Source organism: Delphinapterus leucas, chromosome 13 (genome assembly GCF_059928025.1).
Source record: "Delphinapterus leucas isolate spDelLeu-1000000601 "Yukka" chromosome 13, BTC_Dleu_Yukka2, whole genome shotgun sequence".
NCBI lineage: Eukaryota > Metazoa > Chordata > Mammalia > Artiodactyla > Monodontidae > Delphinapterus > Delphinapterus leucas.
The window spans coordinates 68,205,774-68,226,176 of record NC_143141.1 but is presented as its reverse complement, the minus strand read 5'-3'; the positions used below and the strand labels follow the sequence as shown (position 1 = coordinate 68,226,176).

General features: G+C 40.8%; 1 protein-coding gene across 8 annotated transcripts in view; it reads left to right on the top strand.

The window, feature by feature from the left end:
* Positions 1-20,403, top strand: part of LTBP1 (latent transforming growth factor beta binding protein 1) — a 425,591-nt gene that overhangs the window by 54,033 nt on the left and 351,155 nt on the right. For all 8 annotated transcript variants that reach the window (XM_022574111.2, XM_089922380.1, XM_089922381.1 and 5 more), the window contains exon 3: positions 1,956-2,253. In XM_022574111.2, coding sequence (XP_022429819.2) covers positions 1,956-2,253 — 298 coding nt within the window. The remainder of the gene's footprint in view (positions 1-1,955; positions 2,254-20,403) is intronic.

The following is a 20,403-nucleotide window of genomic DNA, read 5'->3' as shown; positions in this document are numbered from 1 at the left end:
GTGGTTTGGGGAAGATTTCCGTGCTTGGCTTCCGTCTAGGTACCAGCTTTTTTGAGCCGCTCGGTGCAGCCTTCCTGGTAGATTTGTAGACATTTGCAGTACACCTTGGGAGGGAGGAGAAGTGGAAATCATTCTCAGATGTTAAACTGAAACATGTTTCTAATTGAAAGCATGAAGAGAATGTATACATGAAAGTGCCTGGGGGGGGGTGGTGATCTCTGGCAGAGTCTCAGCTTTGAAAGCCCCATCCAGTCCTCGCTTGTGGCCACTTCTGTTCTCTCTGGGTGGAGCCCATTTCCATTCCTGTGACATTCCATAAATAACCGTGGCCGAGTAGGGACCTAATGTTCATCACTCGGCTGGGAAAACGCTGATAAATTAGAATCGTGAACTTTAGAATTGCATAGTTTTTGACTTTGAATTCTAGAAGCCTAATATGGAAAGAGCCCTCAGGGACCATTTTAGAACAAGCAGCTACCGCTCTCCCCCCTGCCCCTGGACTTGTACAGGTGCAGAGGCCAAGCTCAAGTAACTTACCCCAAGGTCACCTCAGGAGCTGGCTGCATTTTTCTTTCCTTTTATTTTTTTTCTCCCAAGAATCCTTCCAATTTTTAGAAAATTTGTCAGCCTAGTATTCGGACACTTGACAGCCATTTGTTATCATTATTTGCTGTAATTAATAGGAATTGTAGGGAGATAGGAAAAGTATCTTCTCTTGTTTATAGAAAATCAGTAGGTTTCAGGGCTTTTAAGTCTTGGTCATTTGGTTCCTCCATAACTGAGCCTCCTCTGGTTCATATTCCTCATCTATTTTGTGATTGTTTGTAGACTGAACCTTGTGCTGAATTTTATGGGAGATTTAGTACTGGGATCTGCCTCAGGACAAAGAGTTTAAGTCAAAGGTGGGCTGATAGCAAAAGGTTCATTTAAATAAATTAATTTGGACAAATAAAGAAAGGAATCATGTCCATAGGCCTATGATGTTCATAAAATTTAAGTCAGTAACATCTAAACTCCCAGGGGACCTTGCCTATGATAAAATCCACTCACCCTACCCGTGACCCATAGCTCTGCTAGCTTTAAAACTGCTTGGCCACAAGTCTGGTGATTCAAAGTACATGCATCCTAGTTAATAGGAGATAAAGAGGCTGTTTCTTTTTGGTTGCCTTTTGTTATAAGATTAGGGATGTACTTACTTAAAAAAAGAAAAAAAATCTATGCATATATATATACATATATATGTGTGTGTGTGTGTGTGTGTATATATATATATATATATATATATATACATACACATAAAGGTTGACTCTCAACCTTTCTGCCCTTGGTTTTTCTCTCAAAAAAAAAAAAAAAGGTAGGTTGGACTAGATTTCTGAAACAGTCACTCCAAGCTCTGATAGCTTATGCAAGATGAAGGCTGTAACACTTTTGGGGGTTTGGGTTTGGAATTGGGCTTTTGTTTTTTGCCAAATGTTGTTTGGATACCTAAAATTTAAACTTAAGCCACAGAACACAACTTAAAAAGAAGGGCAGAATACTTTCTTTTATTTCCCTGTATTTCTGATGCACTTCTGAGTGGCAGTTATAGTAAAGCAGTTAAGAATGATGACTTTGGAGCCAGTTCCCTTGCATTCAAATCCCAACTCTTCTACTTACTAATGACTGTGTGACCTTTGGCAAATTATATAACCCCAGTGCCTCTTTCTTCATCAGTAAAATGAGCAAGATAAAATATCTACTTAAAACAGTTGCTGGGGGGTTAAATTTGTCGATATCTATTAGAATAATGCCTGGCACATAGGAAGCTGTTAATAAATATTATCTATTATCGTCATCAACATCCTCATCATTTTGTTTTATTGAGGGATAGCCCGATGCTACTGGTAAGCCTTTGGAAGAATTAGTAAAGTCTACAATGCTTTTCTTCAAAGTGTGTCTTCTATTTCTTTCTGCAGCAAGCTGTGTTCCTCCATGTCAGAATGGAGGGATGTGTCTCCGGCCTCAACTCTGTGTGTGTAAACCAGGGACCAAGGGCAAAGCCTGTGAGACGACAGCGGCCCAGGACACCTCGTCACCAGTGTTTGGAGGGCAGAGTCCTGTAGCTGCTTCCTCCTGGGTCCCTCCTGAGCAAGCAGCAAAGCACACTTCATCTAAGAAGGCAGACACTCTACCAAGAGTCAGTCCTGTGGCCCAGATGACCTTGACCCTCAAGCCGAAGCCTTCAGTGGGACTCTCCCAGCAGATACATTCTCAGTGAGTGTTTTGAACTTGCCTCCAGCTCAGGAGCATCTTAAGTTCTCTCTTGGATGCATTGCTTTAAATCACTCTTCTTTTCCTGCACAATTTGCAGAAATCACTTGGATAGTAATGTCCTTCTTTCCTTTTCTTAAGGTTTTACATGTTATGTTTACACATCAAGTGTCTTAGAAATACTCGATATGTGTGTTTAGCCTCTGCAGGGAAGATTTACCATAAGCATTAAGCAAAGCAGTAGTGAGGATTAAGGGGATCAAGGTTGGAAGGGAATAATAAAGGTAGTTGTTTGGTTATGGTGGAGTTGTGAGTTAAACAATTCTCTTTTTTCGAGGTGGGGGATGCTTTAAAGTTTTTGAAGTCATAATTGAAAAGGAGAAACAGTGAGTGTGATTTTTAAAGGTACATGGAAAAGGTCGGAACTCATCTTTCCACAGAGAAGGTATTCAAGTGAAAGTGAGTCCTGGGAAAGAGAATTTCTCCACCTTGGTAGCAGGTTAAGTGTATCTTCTATTAAACACCATGTTTTCCTCCCAGTTGGCCATGCAGGTCCATTTTTGGTGAATGAGCTTGTGTTTTATTTATAGGAGCATGGTTTTTTTTCTTAGCGTTAGGAAGTAAGCGCTATTCTGAACAAAATGAGAACTCTGTAAGGACAGGGTCCTTACACAAATTGTTTCCTTTTAATTAGCTACTCTACATGGATAACAAGATGCAGAATTACTGCAGCTATCACTTGTCATTTGTCTAGGAATGTAAAATACAGGAAGTTCTCAACTTAAAAATGACCCAGCAGTTCATCTGTAAGTCACTTGCTTGGAATTTTGAATGCTTTCCCCACCAACCCCCCGGGATAGCTTCCACCTGGTGATTAGTATCCCATCAGCCCACAGAAGTTATTTAATCTGTTACTACAGATGAAATTATCCTAATTTATACTTCCCCTTTGAGTAGGCCACCTACTGTCCCTGATGAATGGGGTCCTGATAACTTTTTCCTTTCTCTTGTTCCCTCCTCAGTCCTTTTCTTTCTTTTTTTCATTTTTTCCCTCTCATTTCTTCTTGCCTCATTCTTCAATTCTACCATGATAAAGAGATTTGGGAGGCTGTGCTGGAATCTAAGCACTTTGCTACCATTGCAACTGGAAAACACATCCTGCAGCCCTCAAGAAGAAGGAATTGTGGTTATAGCCAGTACTTAGTAACTGCTTACTGCATGCCGGGTACTGTTTCACACGCTTTGTATGATTGTTCATTTATAACTCACAGTGATACCCCATCAGGTAGGTGCCATTACAAACCCCATTTTACAGATGAGGAAACTGAGGTGCAGAGTGCTAAAGTAATGTATTCAGGGTCCACAGTTAATAAGTGAATAATAAGTGTTAGGATTTAAATAGAGGCAGAATAAGGAGAATACATATTAGGCTTTAAATGGAGGCAGCCAGGCTCCAGCATCCATGCCCTGAAGTGTAAAGGGTGGCAGACTTTCTCTGTAAAGGGCCAGATAGTAACTATTTGTAGCTTTGTGGGACATACGGTTTCTGTTGCAGCTTCTCAATTCTGCCGTCCTTAGCACAAAAGCAGCCATAGATAATGCTTAAGTGAATGAGTGTGAGTGCTCTAATAAAACTTTATTGATGGATGTTGAAATTTGAGTTTCATATACATTTCATGGCACGCAATATTATTCTTTTGTTTTTTTTCTCAACCATTTAAAAATGTAACAATCATTCTTAGCTTATGGGCCATACAGAAACAGCCTGTGTGGGCCAGCTTTGGCCCTTGAAGTGTAGTTTGCTGACCCCTTCTCTAAAGGATAGTAGTGTTTTTTTGTGTCAGAACATGTGTCTTTGAAATAATATAAAGCATTGATTATATCATAGCTAGACATCTCTCTTCCTGCATTGTTCTGGATCTTAAAAACAAAGAACAATTCTGTGTTGAGCTATGCCTTGGCAATCAAGAGTCAGATTACCGTGCATTGCAGTTATTTTTTTCTAGCATTATTACTTACATAAGCTGTGAAGTCATTTACAAGCGACATTATTTATCTTGAATATCACCATCCCCTGTTAGAATTTGACCCTGTATGATGTATATATATGGATTGTTAGTGAGAACCATATGTCAGATGTCAGATAAAGGAACAACCTTTTCCCCCCTCCCCCTTTTTTCGTTTTTTGGTAGCAACAGTGTAATTTAGACAAGAATGTTGTGAGTCAAGGGGGAGGCTAAGGTTTCAGCTCCAACTTGGCTTTGGGAAAATAAAAGTCATTAGATAATTTGCTTCAGAGACCTCATCTGCTGAATGAAGATGGTTTTTACGATCGCATTGTTATAGGCATGTGTTTATGGGCGTGCCTACTGCATGCTTTGGGGTGAGGAGAAGAGATGGCCCAAGATGCTAACAATTGTGATGTTTTCCTAATAAACTTTTGTCAGTTGCCCTGTTATCTGGGTACTGCAGGGAGTATTAAGATGTACAAGATCCAGTTCTGCTCTTAAGGAGATTTTGAAACGATAGATGAGCTATCACTTGAGAGGGGTACAAAGGAAGGGGTACAGTTGGCCCACTGATGAATTTAGGTAATGACCCGATCACCTGAAATTTAAACTGTCAAGGAGGCACATATGATAGGACCATTTTGGCTACTTTTGAGAAATGTAACAGTTCTTAAGTTACCTATTTGTAATATTGCCTACTTTAGGGTGTTTCAGGTTTGGTCTGGTTTTTGTTTAGTGAAGGAGGAAATTAATTAAGCCTTCTTAAAATGCTTGTAGACATAAAGGCACCTAAAATATCAAAATGTGTAGTTAGTGTTGCATCCATTGTGTGGCATATGAAATGCTGCAGTCTTGATCATTTATTCAGGTTTTTATTGAGCACATGCTATGTACCACGCGTTGTTCTAGGGGCTCAGGATGTAGCACTGAAAACTAAACATAATGTCTGCCTTCCTGGAGCCTACAGTCTGGAAGGGGGGGAGACGATTGATGAGTGGTGTAATTAAAACATATGTTAGATTGCGGTAAGTGCTGTGCAGAAAATAAAACTGCAGTAATGGACAGGGAGTGCAGGGTGGGTGTGGGATGGGAAGGAGTGAGGGCCCTGGTGGTTTTCAATAGGCTTTCAGGGAAGGTTCTGCTGAGAAGGTGACATTTAAGCAAAGGCCCGGAGGAGGTGAGGGTGTGAATCATGGAGAAGTGTGGGGTTAGGGCAGAGGCCCCAGTGGGAGCCTGCCTGGGCTGTTTGAGGAATAGCGACTTTAGTAAAACTGTAATGTTAAAACTACACATTTTAGGCAGGTGGGGGTTGGATGAATTGGTTTTACTTTGGCCAAATTGGTTTTAGACAGTTTGGCTTAGAACCAGATACAAAGTTCTCTAGAAAAATCAAAGGAAGGAGCAATTGTTTATAGATTTTGGAGCATTGGGGATGTGGAGGACTAGGGATGGCTCTGGAGAGTGTTATCTGTGAGCTTCAAAAGATGGTTAAACTTGACCACAAAGAACTGGAGAAGAGCATTTCTAGGAAAAGCAATGATGTGACACCAGAAAGACTGCTTTATTAGTTATCTACTGATGTGTAATAGGTCCCCACAAACTTGGCAGCCTAAAACAATAAAAATTTATTGCCTGACAGTCTCTGTGGGTCAGGAATCCAGGAGGTGCTTAGCTGGAAGCTCTGGCTCAGAGTCTCTCATGAGGTTGCAGTCAGCAGGGGTGGCTCGACTGGGGCCAGAGAACCTACTGCCAAGGTGACTCACTGCCATGGCTATTGGCAGAAGGCTTCACTTCCTTTCCCCATGGACCTCTCTGCAGAGCTGCCTGAGCATCCTCACGACATGGCTGCTGACTTCTCCCTGAGCAAGTGATCCTCAAGCCACAGGGCCTTCTGAGCCTTGAAAATGACACACCTTTACCTCTGCCTTATTCTGCTCATTAGAAGTGAGCCACTAAGTTGAGTCCACTCTCAGAGGGACTGTAGTTAATAAGCTGCATTGTTTGAAGAGAGAAATATCAAAGAATTTGTGAACATATTTGAAAATGACCACATTTAGATATGATTTGAATGGAACTTTATATAAATGAAGACTAGTGGTAATGAAAGTTTTTAAAGGTTGGTTAAAAACCAAGTTAAAGACTAAGATTTCAACAAAACAATTCCAAAAAGACCCAACAAGACAAAATAGAAAAAGTAATGAAGGGGGAACCTATACCTTAAAAGAGGTTGAAACCACAATGTTCATTACAGTTCTGTTTACAATAGCCAGGACATGGAAGCAACCTAAGTGTCCATCGACAGATGAATGGATAAAGAAGATGTGGCACATAGATACAATGGAATATTACTCAGCCCTAAAAAGAAACGAAATTGAGTTATTTGTAGTGAGGTGGTTGGACCTAGAGTCTGTCATACAGAGTGAAGTAAGTTAGGAAGAGAAAAATACCGTATGCTAACATATATATATGGAATCTAAAAAAAAAAAAGGTCATGAAGCACCTAGGGGCAGGATGGGAATAAAGACGCAGACCTACTAGAGAATGGACCTGAGGACGTGGGGAGGGGGAAGGGTAAGCTGGGACAAAGTGAGAGAGTGGCATGGACATATATACACTACCAAATGTAAAACCAGTAGCTAGTGGGAAGTGGCCGCATAGCACAGGGAGAACAGCTTGGTGCTTTGTGACCACCTAGAGGGGTGGGATAGGGAGGGTGGGAGGGAGATGCAAGAGGGAGGGGATATGTGGATATATGTATATGTATGGCTGATTCACTTTGTTATAAAGTAGAAACTAACACACCATTGTAAAGCAATTATACTCCAATAAAGGTGTTATAAAAAAGAGGTTTAAGAAACATATTAACCAATCACAATATTTAAATTATGTTTCTCCTGATGCAAGCACATTGTAAATAAAAGAAAAAAGATAATGATGATAGGACAACCATGAAAATGCTGACATTGATTTGGAAATTTGATGATATAAAAGAATGATTGTTGATTTTGGGGGCTGTGCTGATGACCTTGTAGTTATGTAAGGAAGGGGAATATTAAAGTATTTACAGATGACATTGTATGATGTCTGAGCTTTGATTGCAATTATCCAGTGGGTTGAGGTATGGTGGTAACAAGATTGGCCATGAGGGGCTAATTATTGAAGCTGGATGATAGGCACACAATTCTTACACAATTCTCTCTACCTTTATGTATTTTTGAAATTTTCTGTAATGAAGAGTAACAAAGAAGAGAAAGTTTCAAGGAGGAAGGCTGCTACAATTTTTCTTCTGCCTTGGGAGATTAATCTGGCTGCAACATCTAAAATGGATTAGAACTAGTGGTAATTGGAGGGTGGCTCTGTGGTGCTGGTAACCTAGAGGAAGGACATGAGCTCGGGAGGTGTTGTTAATGAAAGATCTTGGCGCTTACTCAAATGTGGGAGGCAAAGAAAAAGAGAATCAGGTACTACCCAGGCATGAGACTGTGGGCGAAAGGGAGGGCGTGGAGGTCTTTCTGTCCTACTGTCTTCCAATATTTCTTGGTAATATCATGGATCTCCACGGTCTTTGATGATGGTTGATGCTTGGTGAATGCATGATTTCTGACAGAGCTTTATAGATGAATAGCCAAGATCATCCTCTGTTCCCCAGCAGGGACTAAAAGCAAGTGGGTATCAGTGGTACATGCCTGGCCACTTGGTCAGGTACTGGTTTGGAAGGACCTTGGTCAGGGCATTCTGGCAGTAGTCATTGCTGTAGTTCGTACTTCCATTCATACTTTCCGTGGAAGTTTATTATTATGGCGTTCCTTTTTCCAGTTTTCCGGGCCACATCATGGATCCTCCATGAGCTAAAGAAAAGACCAAATGATGCCTCATCTTCCTGTATACAAACTTTGGTCGTCACTTTTCTCATTCTTTGAACTTCTATGTCCCTTGATAATACTGCATTCCTTAGAAAGTCCATATTAACACTTCAGGTTACTTTCATAATTGCATCCTGTAGATGTTGTTCACGTATAGCTCTCCACGTATTCAGCGAAGAATTGCCGCTGTTAGGTCACAGGTGCACCCCCAGTGTCTGTCTTTAGTCCTATATGTAAAAAGGTGTTAATGCTTATATGTTGTGGCCAGGAGCTCCACAGAGGAGCAAAAATCAAAACTGTTCAGTTTTCCAGAGCTTTTTCATCACCTGTCAGTATCATTTTTCACATGTATGTTGAAGTTTCCCACAAGAATTTGTTTTCAGTCCTCAGCGCTGCTCAGTGAGGCTGTTTCAACTTGTGTGAAATGTCTGTCTTTATCCTTGTTAATCATGATGGGTGTTACAGGCACTGACCATGGACCCATGAGGCAGAGGTCGTAAGGGACATTCTTCAGCTGCTGATGTCTTCTGCTTGTTTAGAGAATATAGGTGCAAATGACCACTGCTTTGCCAAATGGGGAGCTGTTATCTGTACTGTGTAAGGAGGAGGCACTTTTGCAGGACACAATGTGCCCAGTCACCGCTCTTTGAGCTTGAGAAGGAAGTCTGGTTTCACTCAGGATGTGGATGTCAAATCTATCTCAAGAGCTCACGTTTCCAGTCTTTTTTCTTCCCTGGTGATGGCTATTTTCATCATTTTATGTTTCAAAGGATGGTGGTTAGTTTCTCTGGAAAAAATAGTTTTTTCCTGTCTCAAACCAGTGGAGGGGGCCTGTACTTACCTAATGTCATTGATGTCTTTTCTGTCATCGTCTCCTCAGGGATGGGGTAAAGAGAAAAGAAGCAAGTTAGAAAATGGTCTCTTTTAAGACAGGCATAATTCAGATATGTTCTCTGTTTATCAAGTGAGCTTATACTACACCAGATATTTTCTAGCTATAGGGGAGGGCCCTTTAAAATCCACATTGAGATAATGGGTTCCACTTTCAAAGGTCTCGAGAAATGCGTACTTCACATTTACCATGGGTCGGTTGATAGGAAGCAGTGGCGAGTGATGTCTGTGCCAGGGAGAAGAGGGTGCTACACTGTCCTTTATCTCTTTCCAGTTCTTAGCTTCCTGTCCCTGTGGTTGTTTGAACCTTAAAAAAAACTATATGCTATGATATGTACAAGGATGGGAGACTTCGTGGAATGTTCCTTGAAGTATTCTGCTCTCCAGATTAACAGCAACAACAACAAATGGAAGCTCATTCGCTTTACTTGGACTCTCTCACACTACTCCTAAAGGGAAAAAAAAACTCGTTATAAAACTACACCAACAGGTGCAATTTTAGGGAGACGTTTCAAGCTTTTTGTGCACTAATAGCTGAGGTTGCGACCTTGTCTGAATTTATTAAAGTAGCCAAGGAAATGGTCAGTACTTGAATAGACGGTTTCCCCAAATGATCTCTCAGACTGTGGGGGGCCCTTGCTTAGTGTTGACCCCCCCACTCTGCTGGCCCTCCCCCATGTTTTTCTTCTGTGCTTCCTATACTTAACCATTGTCATCATGCTTACCGCACAATCGTCTGTTTTATCTACCTAGGTACACAGAAGGGGCTACAATAAACGTTTAATACATTTTTGTTGAGTTTTTCCTGGAGAAAAACAAATGAATGCCTAAGTCCCTGTCCAAGGATTGTTTCCTGAATACTGATAGTGCAGGAGGGACCTTATTCTCTTGGAATAATACCATTTGCCTTCGTAAAGCCCTGTACATTCGCACAGTGCTCTGCCTTCCTTGTTGTATTTGCCCAACAGGTCTGTAAGATGAAGGTTTTGAGCCTTACTTTATGATGTGGGGGGAAAAAAAAGGCAGAGTGGTAGAAAGTTGAAGAAAAGGAACTCAATCTGGGGATTTTAGCGCTCATGACACTTTATGGATGCTATGGGAACTAAAAATGTGAACCGATGACTGATTTTATCGTTTTATGTGCATGCTTTTTAAATTTTTTTTTAGAAATAGACTTTAATTCAATTTGTCATTAGTCTAACTTTCTAAAAGCCAATTTATTTATTTATTTATTTTTTGGCCGCACACCGCACGGCATGTGGGATCTTAGTTCCCCGACCAGGGATTGAACCCACACCCGCTGCATTGGAAGCACAGAGTTTTAACCACTGGACCACCAGGGAAGTCCCCTAAACTTTTTTTAAAAGTAGGAGTTAAATTGAAATTATATACAGAAGAGTAGAGAAATCAAAAGTGCACACGCCTGGTGATTATCGCACACACATGGAACTACCATCCAAGTCAATGAGTAGAACGTCGCCAGCACCACAAAACCCCCTTTTTCCTAGATTTGCCCTTTATCTTTTCCCTAAAGGGAGCCACTATCTTGACTTCTAACACCAGAGATCAGTTCTTTCTGTTTTGAACTATATAGAAATGAATCATACGGCGTGTATATTTTCACTCACCATGATGTCTGAGATTCATCTACGTAATTATGTGTGGCGGCTGCAGTTCACATTTACATTCCAGAGATGATTCCATCATATGAGTATACTGCGACTTATCATTTGTTCTGCTCTTGATGGATGTTTGGAATTTTTCCAGTTGTTGGCTCTTACGAAGAATGCTGTGTGCATAGGTATATGTGCAAATTCCAGAAAAAGACCTTTGTGAATCTAAGTCACCAGAAAAACAAGCCCAACTAGTTACAACAATGTCAGGGTTTGAGAAGGACTTCACAATCCGTTGTGTGAAGTTTGATCATGTTGGTATCTGTTGGCTCTTTGAGAGAAACAGGCACATGAGAGAAGGGATGGGGTGACAGAGTGTCTGAGGAGCTGGAAGCAAGGAACTTTTTCCTCCTGAGCAGGACTTGTCAGGAAGAGTGGACTGTGGAGTTGGGGTGGAGAGGCAGGGGAAGAGTCGGGGAGGTCACTTTGTACTCCATGCTGTCTGCACCTTACTGGGTCCCACAAGGAAGTCTTGGCCAAGAGTGGTTTTGAGATACAACCAGTATCTGACTGGGTTTAAGTTCTGGACAAAGGTATATAAGGAATTATGTGGAAACTCAAAGTCTGTGATTGAAAAGGGTAAGTGCTGGGAGAGTTTACTCTCCAATTTAATTGCTAGAAATCAGGATGGTGTTTGGTGCAGTATAGTAATAATGATAGTTAATATTTACTGAGTGTTTATTCTGTGCCAGGCACAGTTTTAATTACTTCTTGAGTATTATCTCATTTAACGCTCTCAAAGGAATGTGAGATAGATATTTATCATTATTGTTATTATCATCCCCATTTCATATGATGAAGCAATTCAGGTGCACAGGGTTAAATAATTTGCCCAAGGGCTTCCCTGGTGGCGCAGTGGTTGAGAGTCCGCCTGCCGATGCAGGGGACACGGGTTCGTGCCCCGGTCCGGGAAGATCCCACATGCCGCGGAGCGGCTAGGCCCGTGAGCCATGGCCGCTGAGCCTGTGCGTCCGGAGCCTGTGCTCCGCAACGGGAGAGGCCACAGCAGTGAGAGGCCCGCGTACCGCAAAAAAAAAAAAAAAAAAAAAAAAAAAAAAAAATTGCCCAAATGCACTCAGCTAATAAGTGTAGGGTCAAGATTCAAATTTAGGCAGCCTGTGAAGTTAACCTCTGTATACTGCCTCTTACTTTGATGGCATTCTCATTAGTTTCCTATCACTGCTGTAACAAATGACCACAAATTTAGTGACTTCAAACAGTGCACGTTTGTTCTTATAATTCTGGGGTCCGAAGTCTGAAATGGGTCTCACTGGGCTAAAATGATGATGTTGGCAGGGCTGCCTTCCTTCTGAAGGCTCAAGGGGAGAGCCTGTTTCCTTGCCCTTTCCAGCTTCTAGAGGTTGCCTGCATTCTGTGTCTCGTGGCCCCTTCTCCATTGTCAAAGCTGATCATCTCGGGCTGAGTCCGTCTCACTGCCAGTCTCTGGCTCTTTCTTCTGCGTCCCTCTTCTACTTTTAAGGACACTTGTACTGACCTTGGACCCACTCGAGTAGTCCGAGGTAATTTCTCCATCGCAAGGTAAGCTGATTAGCAGCTTTAATTCCACCTGCAACTTTAATTTCCTTTTGCTCCATAACCTAGCATAGTCAGAGCTTCTGGGGAGTAGGATGTGGACATCTTTGGGGGGGCTGTTATTCTGGCTACCACAGACTTTTACCAGGGACCCGGTCCTGTCCTGGCGGTCTTCTCTGCTACTCACGGTTGAGCTCTAATCAGAAGGGAGAGTATTGATGAATAGTCGGCACAGTCCCCTTCAGTGAAGAGCAGACACAGCCCTTATGACTCTTACAATTGTTAGGTTTAAACACTTCACGTATATTTAAGGTCTAAAGATGGCCCCCAGTGTTCTCTGAAATCTTGGGACCAGCACACTCAGGTACTTGTGGTGGATGGAAGGGGGGAAACCAAGAGATCAACAGGCCAGACATGGCCAGGCACCAGGAGGGGCTGGCTCTCCTCATGCCCTTCGCCTCATGGAACTAGGGGTTGAAAAGTCAACACCACTTTTGACATATAATGGCCCCACCCACTAGACAAAGTGGCCTGTGGACTCTGATTGCAACTCTCTTGGGAGGTGGGGCAGTGAGGAAGGGGGGTGGACAGGCGTGGGGGGGGAGTGGGGAGAGGGCTAGGAGTATCCCTCCCTTCAACAGTTAGACTGGGGCCGTCGAGTCTGATAAAGTATTTCCCATGTGATTATTCTTATATGATGAAATAAATCTGTGCACTGAAAGTTGAATTAATTAGTTGTCAGAGCACTTGCTGTGAACGGACTGTAGAACTGGGATTGAAACACACACGAAGCCACTGATAAGCAATTGGAGCAGAACACAGTTTGGCTGACACATGGAATCCGTGAGCTTTAGCCTGGCCTGCATGGTTGATGCCAAGCATGAGAATGATTTTTAGGGCCTGACTATGGGTGTTATGCAGATTAAAGTAAAGATTCCTCTTTACATTTGGATATGTTTGGCATTCCATAGATACTGCCTGTGAATCCTTCCAAGGTGCCTCTGGGGTTGCACTAAATCCTCTTTCCTTGTTTTCCTTGGCTTAGGTATTTGTTTATGTTTGAGAAAAGTGAAGACTAAATTATAAGACTAAATTTTTATAGCAGTTCTCTGCCCTGGAGTTGCCTGGGATTAGGATAAAGAACCTATAAGACGTGAGTGCTGTGTGAGGGAGGTGACAAGTACACCTCACATAATACAAAATATGCACAAATAGGAAATAAAAATTTGAGTTAAATAACCTGTGTGGTAAATATGCCTACAGTTAGTATATCTTCACTGAGGTTTTCAAGGTTGAGTATAGTTTTTACCTATTTATCTGTTAATCATACTAGAGATGACCTAGCAGAAATAGCTGATCCTAGGGGTCCAGAGACAAGAACTTGTAAGTGGAAAGAAGGTCTACTTAAACACTGTGGAGAAGAGAAAGCCTCAATTTGCTAATCCAGGAAAAAATATCTGTCGTTTTTCAGGACTGCAGTTTTTGAACAAGATGTTCACGCGTTTATGCAGGAGGAACCAGCAAGACTGGGTGAAATTAAATTGGATTGGAGATTGTTCCTGTACCCATTAGAGTTTGGGGGGCTTTTCCATGAGTGGAGCAGAAAGGGTCTGACTGTCCCCTGTATGCCAGGTGCTGGAGACTTTATGAAGCTTAGTTCAAACTAGAGGGATCTTTTCAAAATGTGAGTCTTGTCCTGCTCTGCATAAGTGCCTCACTGGCTTCTCAGTGCATCCTAGGGGATGGGACTCCATGGTCTCCCCTTGCCCAGCCTGTCACCATGTCACAGGCAGCTCCTTGAGTCTGCCCAGCTCCTTCCTGACACATTTTCTCTGTCTGCAGCTACATGTGCCATACATGTTCGTCTTCCCTGTTAACACCTGCTTGTTCCACTGGTCTCCGTTTCCTAGGGAAAGCATTCCCTGCTACCCCCCTTACTCCCTGAAAGATGCTTTCCTAGCACCATATCTCCTCACCTCCTCCCTTCATAGCATTCATTTCAATTTCTGTGATTTACTGTACCAAGCACAGTGCTTACTTGGTGAACGGAAAAATGTAGGTGATGATATGACTGCTCTGAATCGGAAAGTCTGATCACACAGGAATGCGGATATTAACCCATCTTCTAAGCTGCCTCCATTTCCCCAAAGTAATCAGAAGAGACAAGTTCAATAAATCGCTGATCAGAGTAGGCACAAGTTCACTCAGTCATCCCGCTCACTATTACAGGACAGTAGTTCAGCCCTGCATCCATCCCATTCTTCTGTGGTACCTCTAGGTGATGATGGGACTTGCTTTCTGTATGTCTCTGAATGTTATAGGAACTTGAATTGATTAGATTCCACTTAGTTCTCTGGATATTATCTTCTTGACATTGCAGTGCCAAATCTCCTTGCTCCTTACACTTCCTAGAATGCCTGTCATAGACACAAGGCACATTAACAAACAAGAAAGTGACAGCAGAGCCCAGGCAGCCAGTCTCTTGGGAAAATTACTGAAACTGACACTATAAAGCCAGTTTATGAGCTCGAATTTCCTAATACTCATGAGTATTTAATTAAATATTAGTTGATTTGAACCTTGACACAAGATTGGCTCAAGTCTCATAGAAAGCAAACAAGGACATTCAGACAGACTTCAGTTATTTTTCACTTAGAGTTCATGATTCCAGAGTGCTGTGATTCATGGAGTTATAGCTCTTAACCAAAAAACAGAAGAAGTATTTTATCAATATCTTTGAATAGAATTCGTCTTGTGTACTTGTCTCTTTTGAAAGTTATTTGAGCATAGCAGAAAATAGAACAAGAATGTATTAGATACAGATTTTTTTTTTTCATCATCCAGAATTTTCAACCACCACAGATCATAAAGTTTTATTGCTTAAAGGGGCAAATACCTTACCCAGAGTCACACGGTAAGGTAGCAGCAGAACTGTGACTTGAACCTGACCTCTTAGTCCATGTTCTTAGTCCTTGCTATCTTTTATATGCCATGGTCTGATTCTTTTACCATAATAATAAAAAATTGCATAGTAATTTTGAAGCCCAAAATATAAATTAAAAGGGTGGAGGGAAAACAAAAAAAAAGAAAAGGAAAAAAAATTGGGCTTCCCTGGTGGCGCAGTGGTTGAGAGTCTGCCTGCCGATGTAGGGGACACGGGTTCGTGCCCTGGTCCGGGAAGATCCCACATGCCGCGGAGCGGCTGGGCCCGTGAGCCATGGCCGCTGAGCCTGCGCGTCCGGAGCCTGTGCTCCGCAACAGGAGAGGCCACAACAGTGAGAGGCCCGCGTACCGCAAAAAAAAAAAAAAAAAAAAAGAAAGGGTGGAGGAGTGAAAAATTTTAGTCATTGCATGAATTCTCAAGTAAACCACTCTTGTTTGACAAAAAGTTGTTTATTTTCAAAACAATCAAGATTCATTTAGTCAAAATGTATTCTGTTTCATGAAGAAAATGTGACAGTTCATTATAGTAAGTTACCAATGAAGAAGCCGTCCTAAATCTTTAAAAATTAGTTAGTATCTCTGCCACAGATACAGAAATTATGTTTTAAAATTCTCATTTTAGGGCTTTATTGCCATGGGTATCACTTTTATTGCTTTAAAGCGCCGCCTTTTTTTTTTTTTTGCCTGATGTTGGTGTTTTGCCAAGTCCCAGTATTTGGAGATTTGATGGACAGAACCTAAAGTGAGACATCATTCTTTCTTAATTTGTTCAAAGCCTCTTTATGCAGCAGCTAATCCTTCCTAATTATATTTCTAGGAAGGATGTTCTTAACTCAAACAGGAAGATGACATGGACATTTTGAGGAGATTAGGATGTGCTTTACTTTGAGAAAAGAAATTTGAAAGGAAGCACTCTCATTTCCATTTCTCATTCCCTGGGCATAAATAACCCTTTTCCTCCTTGACCCTTTGTGGAACTCTTTCTTTCTCTTTCTGTTTCTCTTCCATTCCTGTGGCTCCTCCTGGTTTAAGTAAGCTATTTGAAGGAATAAAAAAAAAAAAAATTCTTAAACTCATTTCCAGGTATGAGGCAAGCATTTCACAACTTAATTGGCTTAATGTCTTGAAAGGGGACCTGGGAATCTAAATAGTAGGAAAATTTAGTGTGTGTATATTAGAAATATTTTACTCAAGGTTGAAACACTTTGCAATCTCCTTGATTAATTTCTTTGCTGCAATTTTGTTTTGTATTAATTTAATGTAGTGATTTTTATGTGGAAGTAAATATGTTAGTAAATGACATGTTTATTAGATTGCTTCAGATCCTTAATATTTTGAACAGAGTAAGTGTGGTCACTGTCAAATAAGACTTTGATAAATTATAGTCTGTAAAGTCTTAGAGGTTTTGAATATTCCTATGAAGTATGATATCACATGCTCATGGAATAATTTCAATTTGTTCTTTGTTTTTTTAAATTGAGGTAGAACATTTTCCACGTTTATTAGCCCTCTGTATTTTTATGTGGATAATCTATTTACATTCTTTGCCTCATTTAAATTACATGTAATTTATATTACATGTTGTTATAATTATTTATTTTTTAATTTGTAAGAGCTCTTTTCATATTAAAGATCCTTTTGTTAAACATTTCAAGAACTCTTAGAGGGGGAAGCCCTTGTATGCAAAGAATGTTATTAGTATTTATTGAATCTTTTTATATCCCCACTTGGAAGAAACTTCTTAAATTGGATTTCTGAAAAATCCCACTTGCACGTGAGGACAAGAATACAATCTATGACTCATTGGGTAATTTATTTCATAATTCTTCTCTCCTATAAGAGGCTTGTGGATTGACACAGGCAGACATCTTTAGGTTCTCCTGAACCATCTACAACTTTCCAAGCCTAAATAGTTCTCAGGCATTTTGAACTGGTTGCCTTAACCCAGGCTCACCTTAATGAAGTTACAGGCTCTGTTCTCCTCACCTCCACAATCCAAAATTTTAATTTACTATAGTTGATTCATTTATTCTGTAGACAAATGTTTATTGAGTGCCAGCCACGTGCCAGGTAACGTTCTAGGCACTCCAGTTGGAGGGATCAGGCTAAAATGCCTGATAAATAGTTAATAATATAGGATAATACCCAGCTGACTGGTAAATTATAAATTCAAGCGAAGAATCAGGAAAGGGGCCATCAGTGGGGACAGGAGTAAGGGGAAACATACTAGAATCTGGAGGACTTAGAAAAGTGAAGGAGAAGCTGGCCTTTAAGTAAAGGCAGTAACAAGATAGAAGATATGGTGGGAATGAGTCTCCTGTTTCCATAGGACAGGTGGGAGATTAATCTCATGAGGGGGCATTGAAGAAGAGTAGGAAATGAGATGGGTGGGTAGATTCAGATTATGGAAAGCCCTGACAATCGGGGAGAGGATCTTTGAGTGTTGAGAAATGAGAGATATCACTAAAGAAACATAAGACTCACCTGTGGGAAGCCAGGTCAGGTAGGGTGCTGTGAACATTTGAGGGGAGGCCCAGGGGTTGATGGGCAGATTAGAGAAACAATGCCTGAAGGAGCTGGCTTTGCAGGCTACCTACCCCTCATAGTAACTTCCTGAGAGCAAATCTGATTTTCTGTAAAACAGAAGGAATACAGACGACAGGTCAAGAAAACAGTTCCTTTGGATCCAGGCTAAGGAAGTATATGTATGTTTCTCTCTCTCTAGATATGTTAAATCAAATGATACATGACCATCCACCTGAGGAATGGGAAAATGCGGGACTGTCTTTGAAAGCTTCCTTCTCCTTACTCCACTTTATCCCTGGATTTAAATTCACCCACCTGTAATCAGAACCAGATTCTATTTTCTTTTGTGTTGATCAAGCTAACACTTCAGAACGTATTTGGGGACATTTCATCATGTTGTATACAAAAATCAAGGTCCCTTTTTACTTTTTCAAATGTTCATCAGACTTCAGTTTCCTACCTTTACGTTTGTTGGTTGACAGCTTTTGCCGTTCACGTTATTTTTGCCCCTTCCAGCATCTGTGCATCTTCTCTGTGGTTTTCATGCTATGCTAGGAGTGATCAACTCACCTATATGCCTCCTCCACTAGGACTGAAGTCCCACATCTTCCATGATGTCTTTACTGATGAGCTGGAAAGGAGCCTTGGATAGTTGTGTGTGCACACGTGCATACGCACATGTGCATATGCACACACACACACACGCACACAGGTCTGTGTAACAACCTATATGTTGATAGGCTCAATATCTTTCTAGTTGGATTGCATTATCTAGTTTCTAGTTGGTCTCATTAGTTATTATTATTTAAAATAATGTAATAAAAAGAATTAAAGTCTGAAACAATTGCATTATTTATTGTGCAATGTTAAATAATAAATAATGCAGTTTTGTTTCAGAAGTGACTTAGCTTTGTTGTTTAATTTAGTTGTTAGGGCCTAGGGTTGCTAGGAAAGGTTATATGATTTACTTAGTGAAGTAATCAGTCCAGCAACATGCTACTTGATAGTAACAGTAGTGTTGTCTTTCACAGAATCAGAAATACTTTCCAAACGCAGAAAGGAAATACTGTGCTTCTTTAAAAAAAAAAAACTTATGTATATCATCTTCATGTTCAAAGGATGGTCTTTAAAAAAGGAAGGATTTGGTCCAAGGTCCATTAGGAATTCTTTGGCAAGAAACCAAAGGAAATGATTTGGGACTTTGAATCTCAAGTATTTTTATTGAGTACTTACTATGTACCAGGTACTGTGTTAGTGGCTAAACTAAAGATTCTTCAATTTCAGTGAATAATCCATATCTGTTATGTTTCTCGCCTCCCTTTCTAGTATTTCTAGAATGAGGAGTTAAATTTTTATTTGTTTTTCAGTAAAGAGCTATATTTTTATAGGAGAAAGCATCTCCAGTGCAATTCCCTCTATCGATCTTAAATCAAATATTTGACCTGTTCCATGAAAGTCCAGTTCTGGTTTTAACAGGCCTGAAATCAGTTAATTAGATGATTAGCCTGCTGTAATATCATGCCAGGCATCCTTCTGACTTGTAGACAGTACTGTGGGAAGATCTCACTAACCCCTAACTAGCCTTTCAAACTCAAACCACTGCAGGTGTGGACAATTAAATAAGAATGAGAAAAGAGACTTTTGCCAGACTGGAAACACTGAGCAACAATAGTGCATGAGTTGATAGCTCCTGTAGAGTTTTTGAAGAATAGGGTAAGCCAGCCACAGAAAAGAAGAGGGGCACTTCGTGTTTGTGATATTTCCCAGGAAGAGCAGAATCTGAATGCTAACTGGCTTCAGCTGGATGGGCTTCCTTTTGTATGGAGACGCTGCCTCTAGTGTTTAGGAAAAAATGCACACTAGAAAATAGTGCAACATTATGGTGCCATCTATCTTGAAAATGAATTATTTTTTATTGTCTGCTTTAAAGTAGTTCCCAGACGAGTAAAAAACTACAACGAGCGTTGGTGCTATTTTGCATATGGACAAGTTCCGCAGGCAAAAGCCTTTAAAGGTGTATTTCAAAGGGGCCTCAAGTGTTATCCATGTGGTGTGATGAGGCTGCTTCTCATAAAGCTCCCAAGAATTCCACCTGCCCAGCTTCCTGGGCGCAAGGCGAGCATGTGGAGGAACGCTTGCACTTTTCCTCTGTTGATCCGGCTTGTGACAGGTTTTCAAGACATCTGTCTTTCTCTCAGACGGTATTTTTTCCCTAAATTCAAAGTTTCACTTTCTTCCTAAGAGTGCTTTGTATTCTTTTTTTTCTTTTTCTTCTTTGAGGGGATGAGGGGCCTAGATACACAAATCTATGGAGTTAGAAGGATAAGGCAAAATTGGAAGGTTTGTTGTCTTTGTTTAAGGGAAAAAAAAGGCTAAATGGTTTTCTCAGATTTTCTTAGGATAAATTCAAATGAAAAAATAGTGGAAGTAGTTTAACCTATGAAAATGCTTGCCAAAATTAATACAATTAAGATACTTAAGAGTTTAAATGTTTAGCGCTGACAAAGCACTGGTGAAATCTCGGAGGTGAGTTTTTTCTTTTTGGTTGGCGGGGTTGCTACCTAAAACTTTGTAATATAAATGTATATAAACTTCAGTTAAACTATTAATATTTGGATTTTAAAGTCTGCCTGGATCAGAAAATGGATTTAGTATCCCACATCCTCTAGAATGATGACAGGCCATGGAAGCCCGGGACAATGCTGGCACATTTTC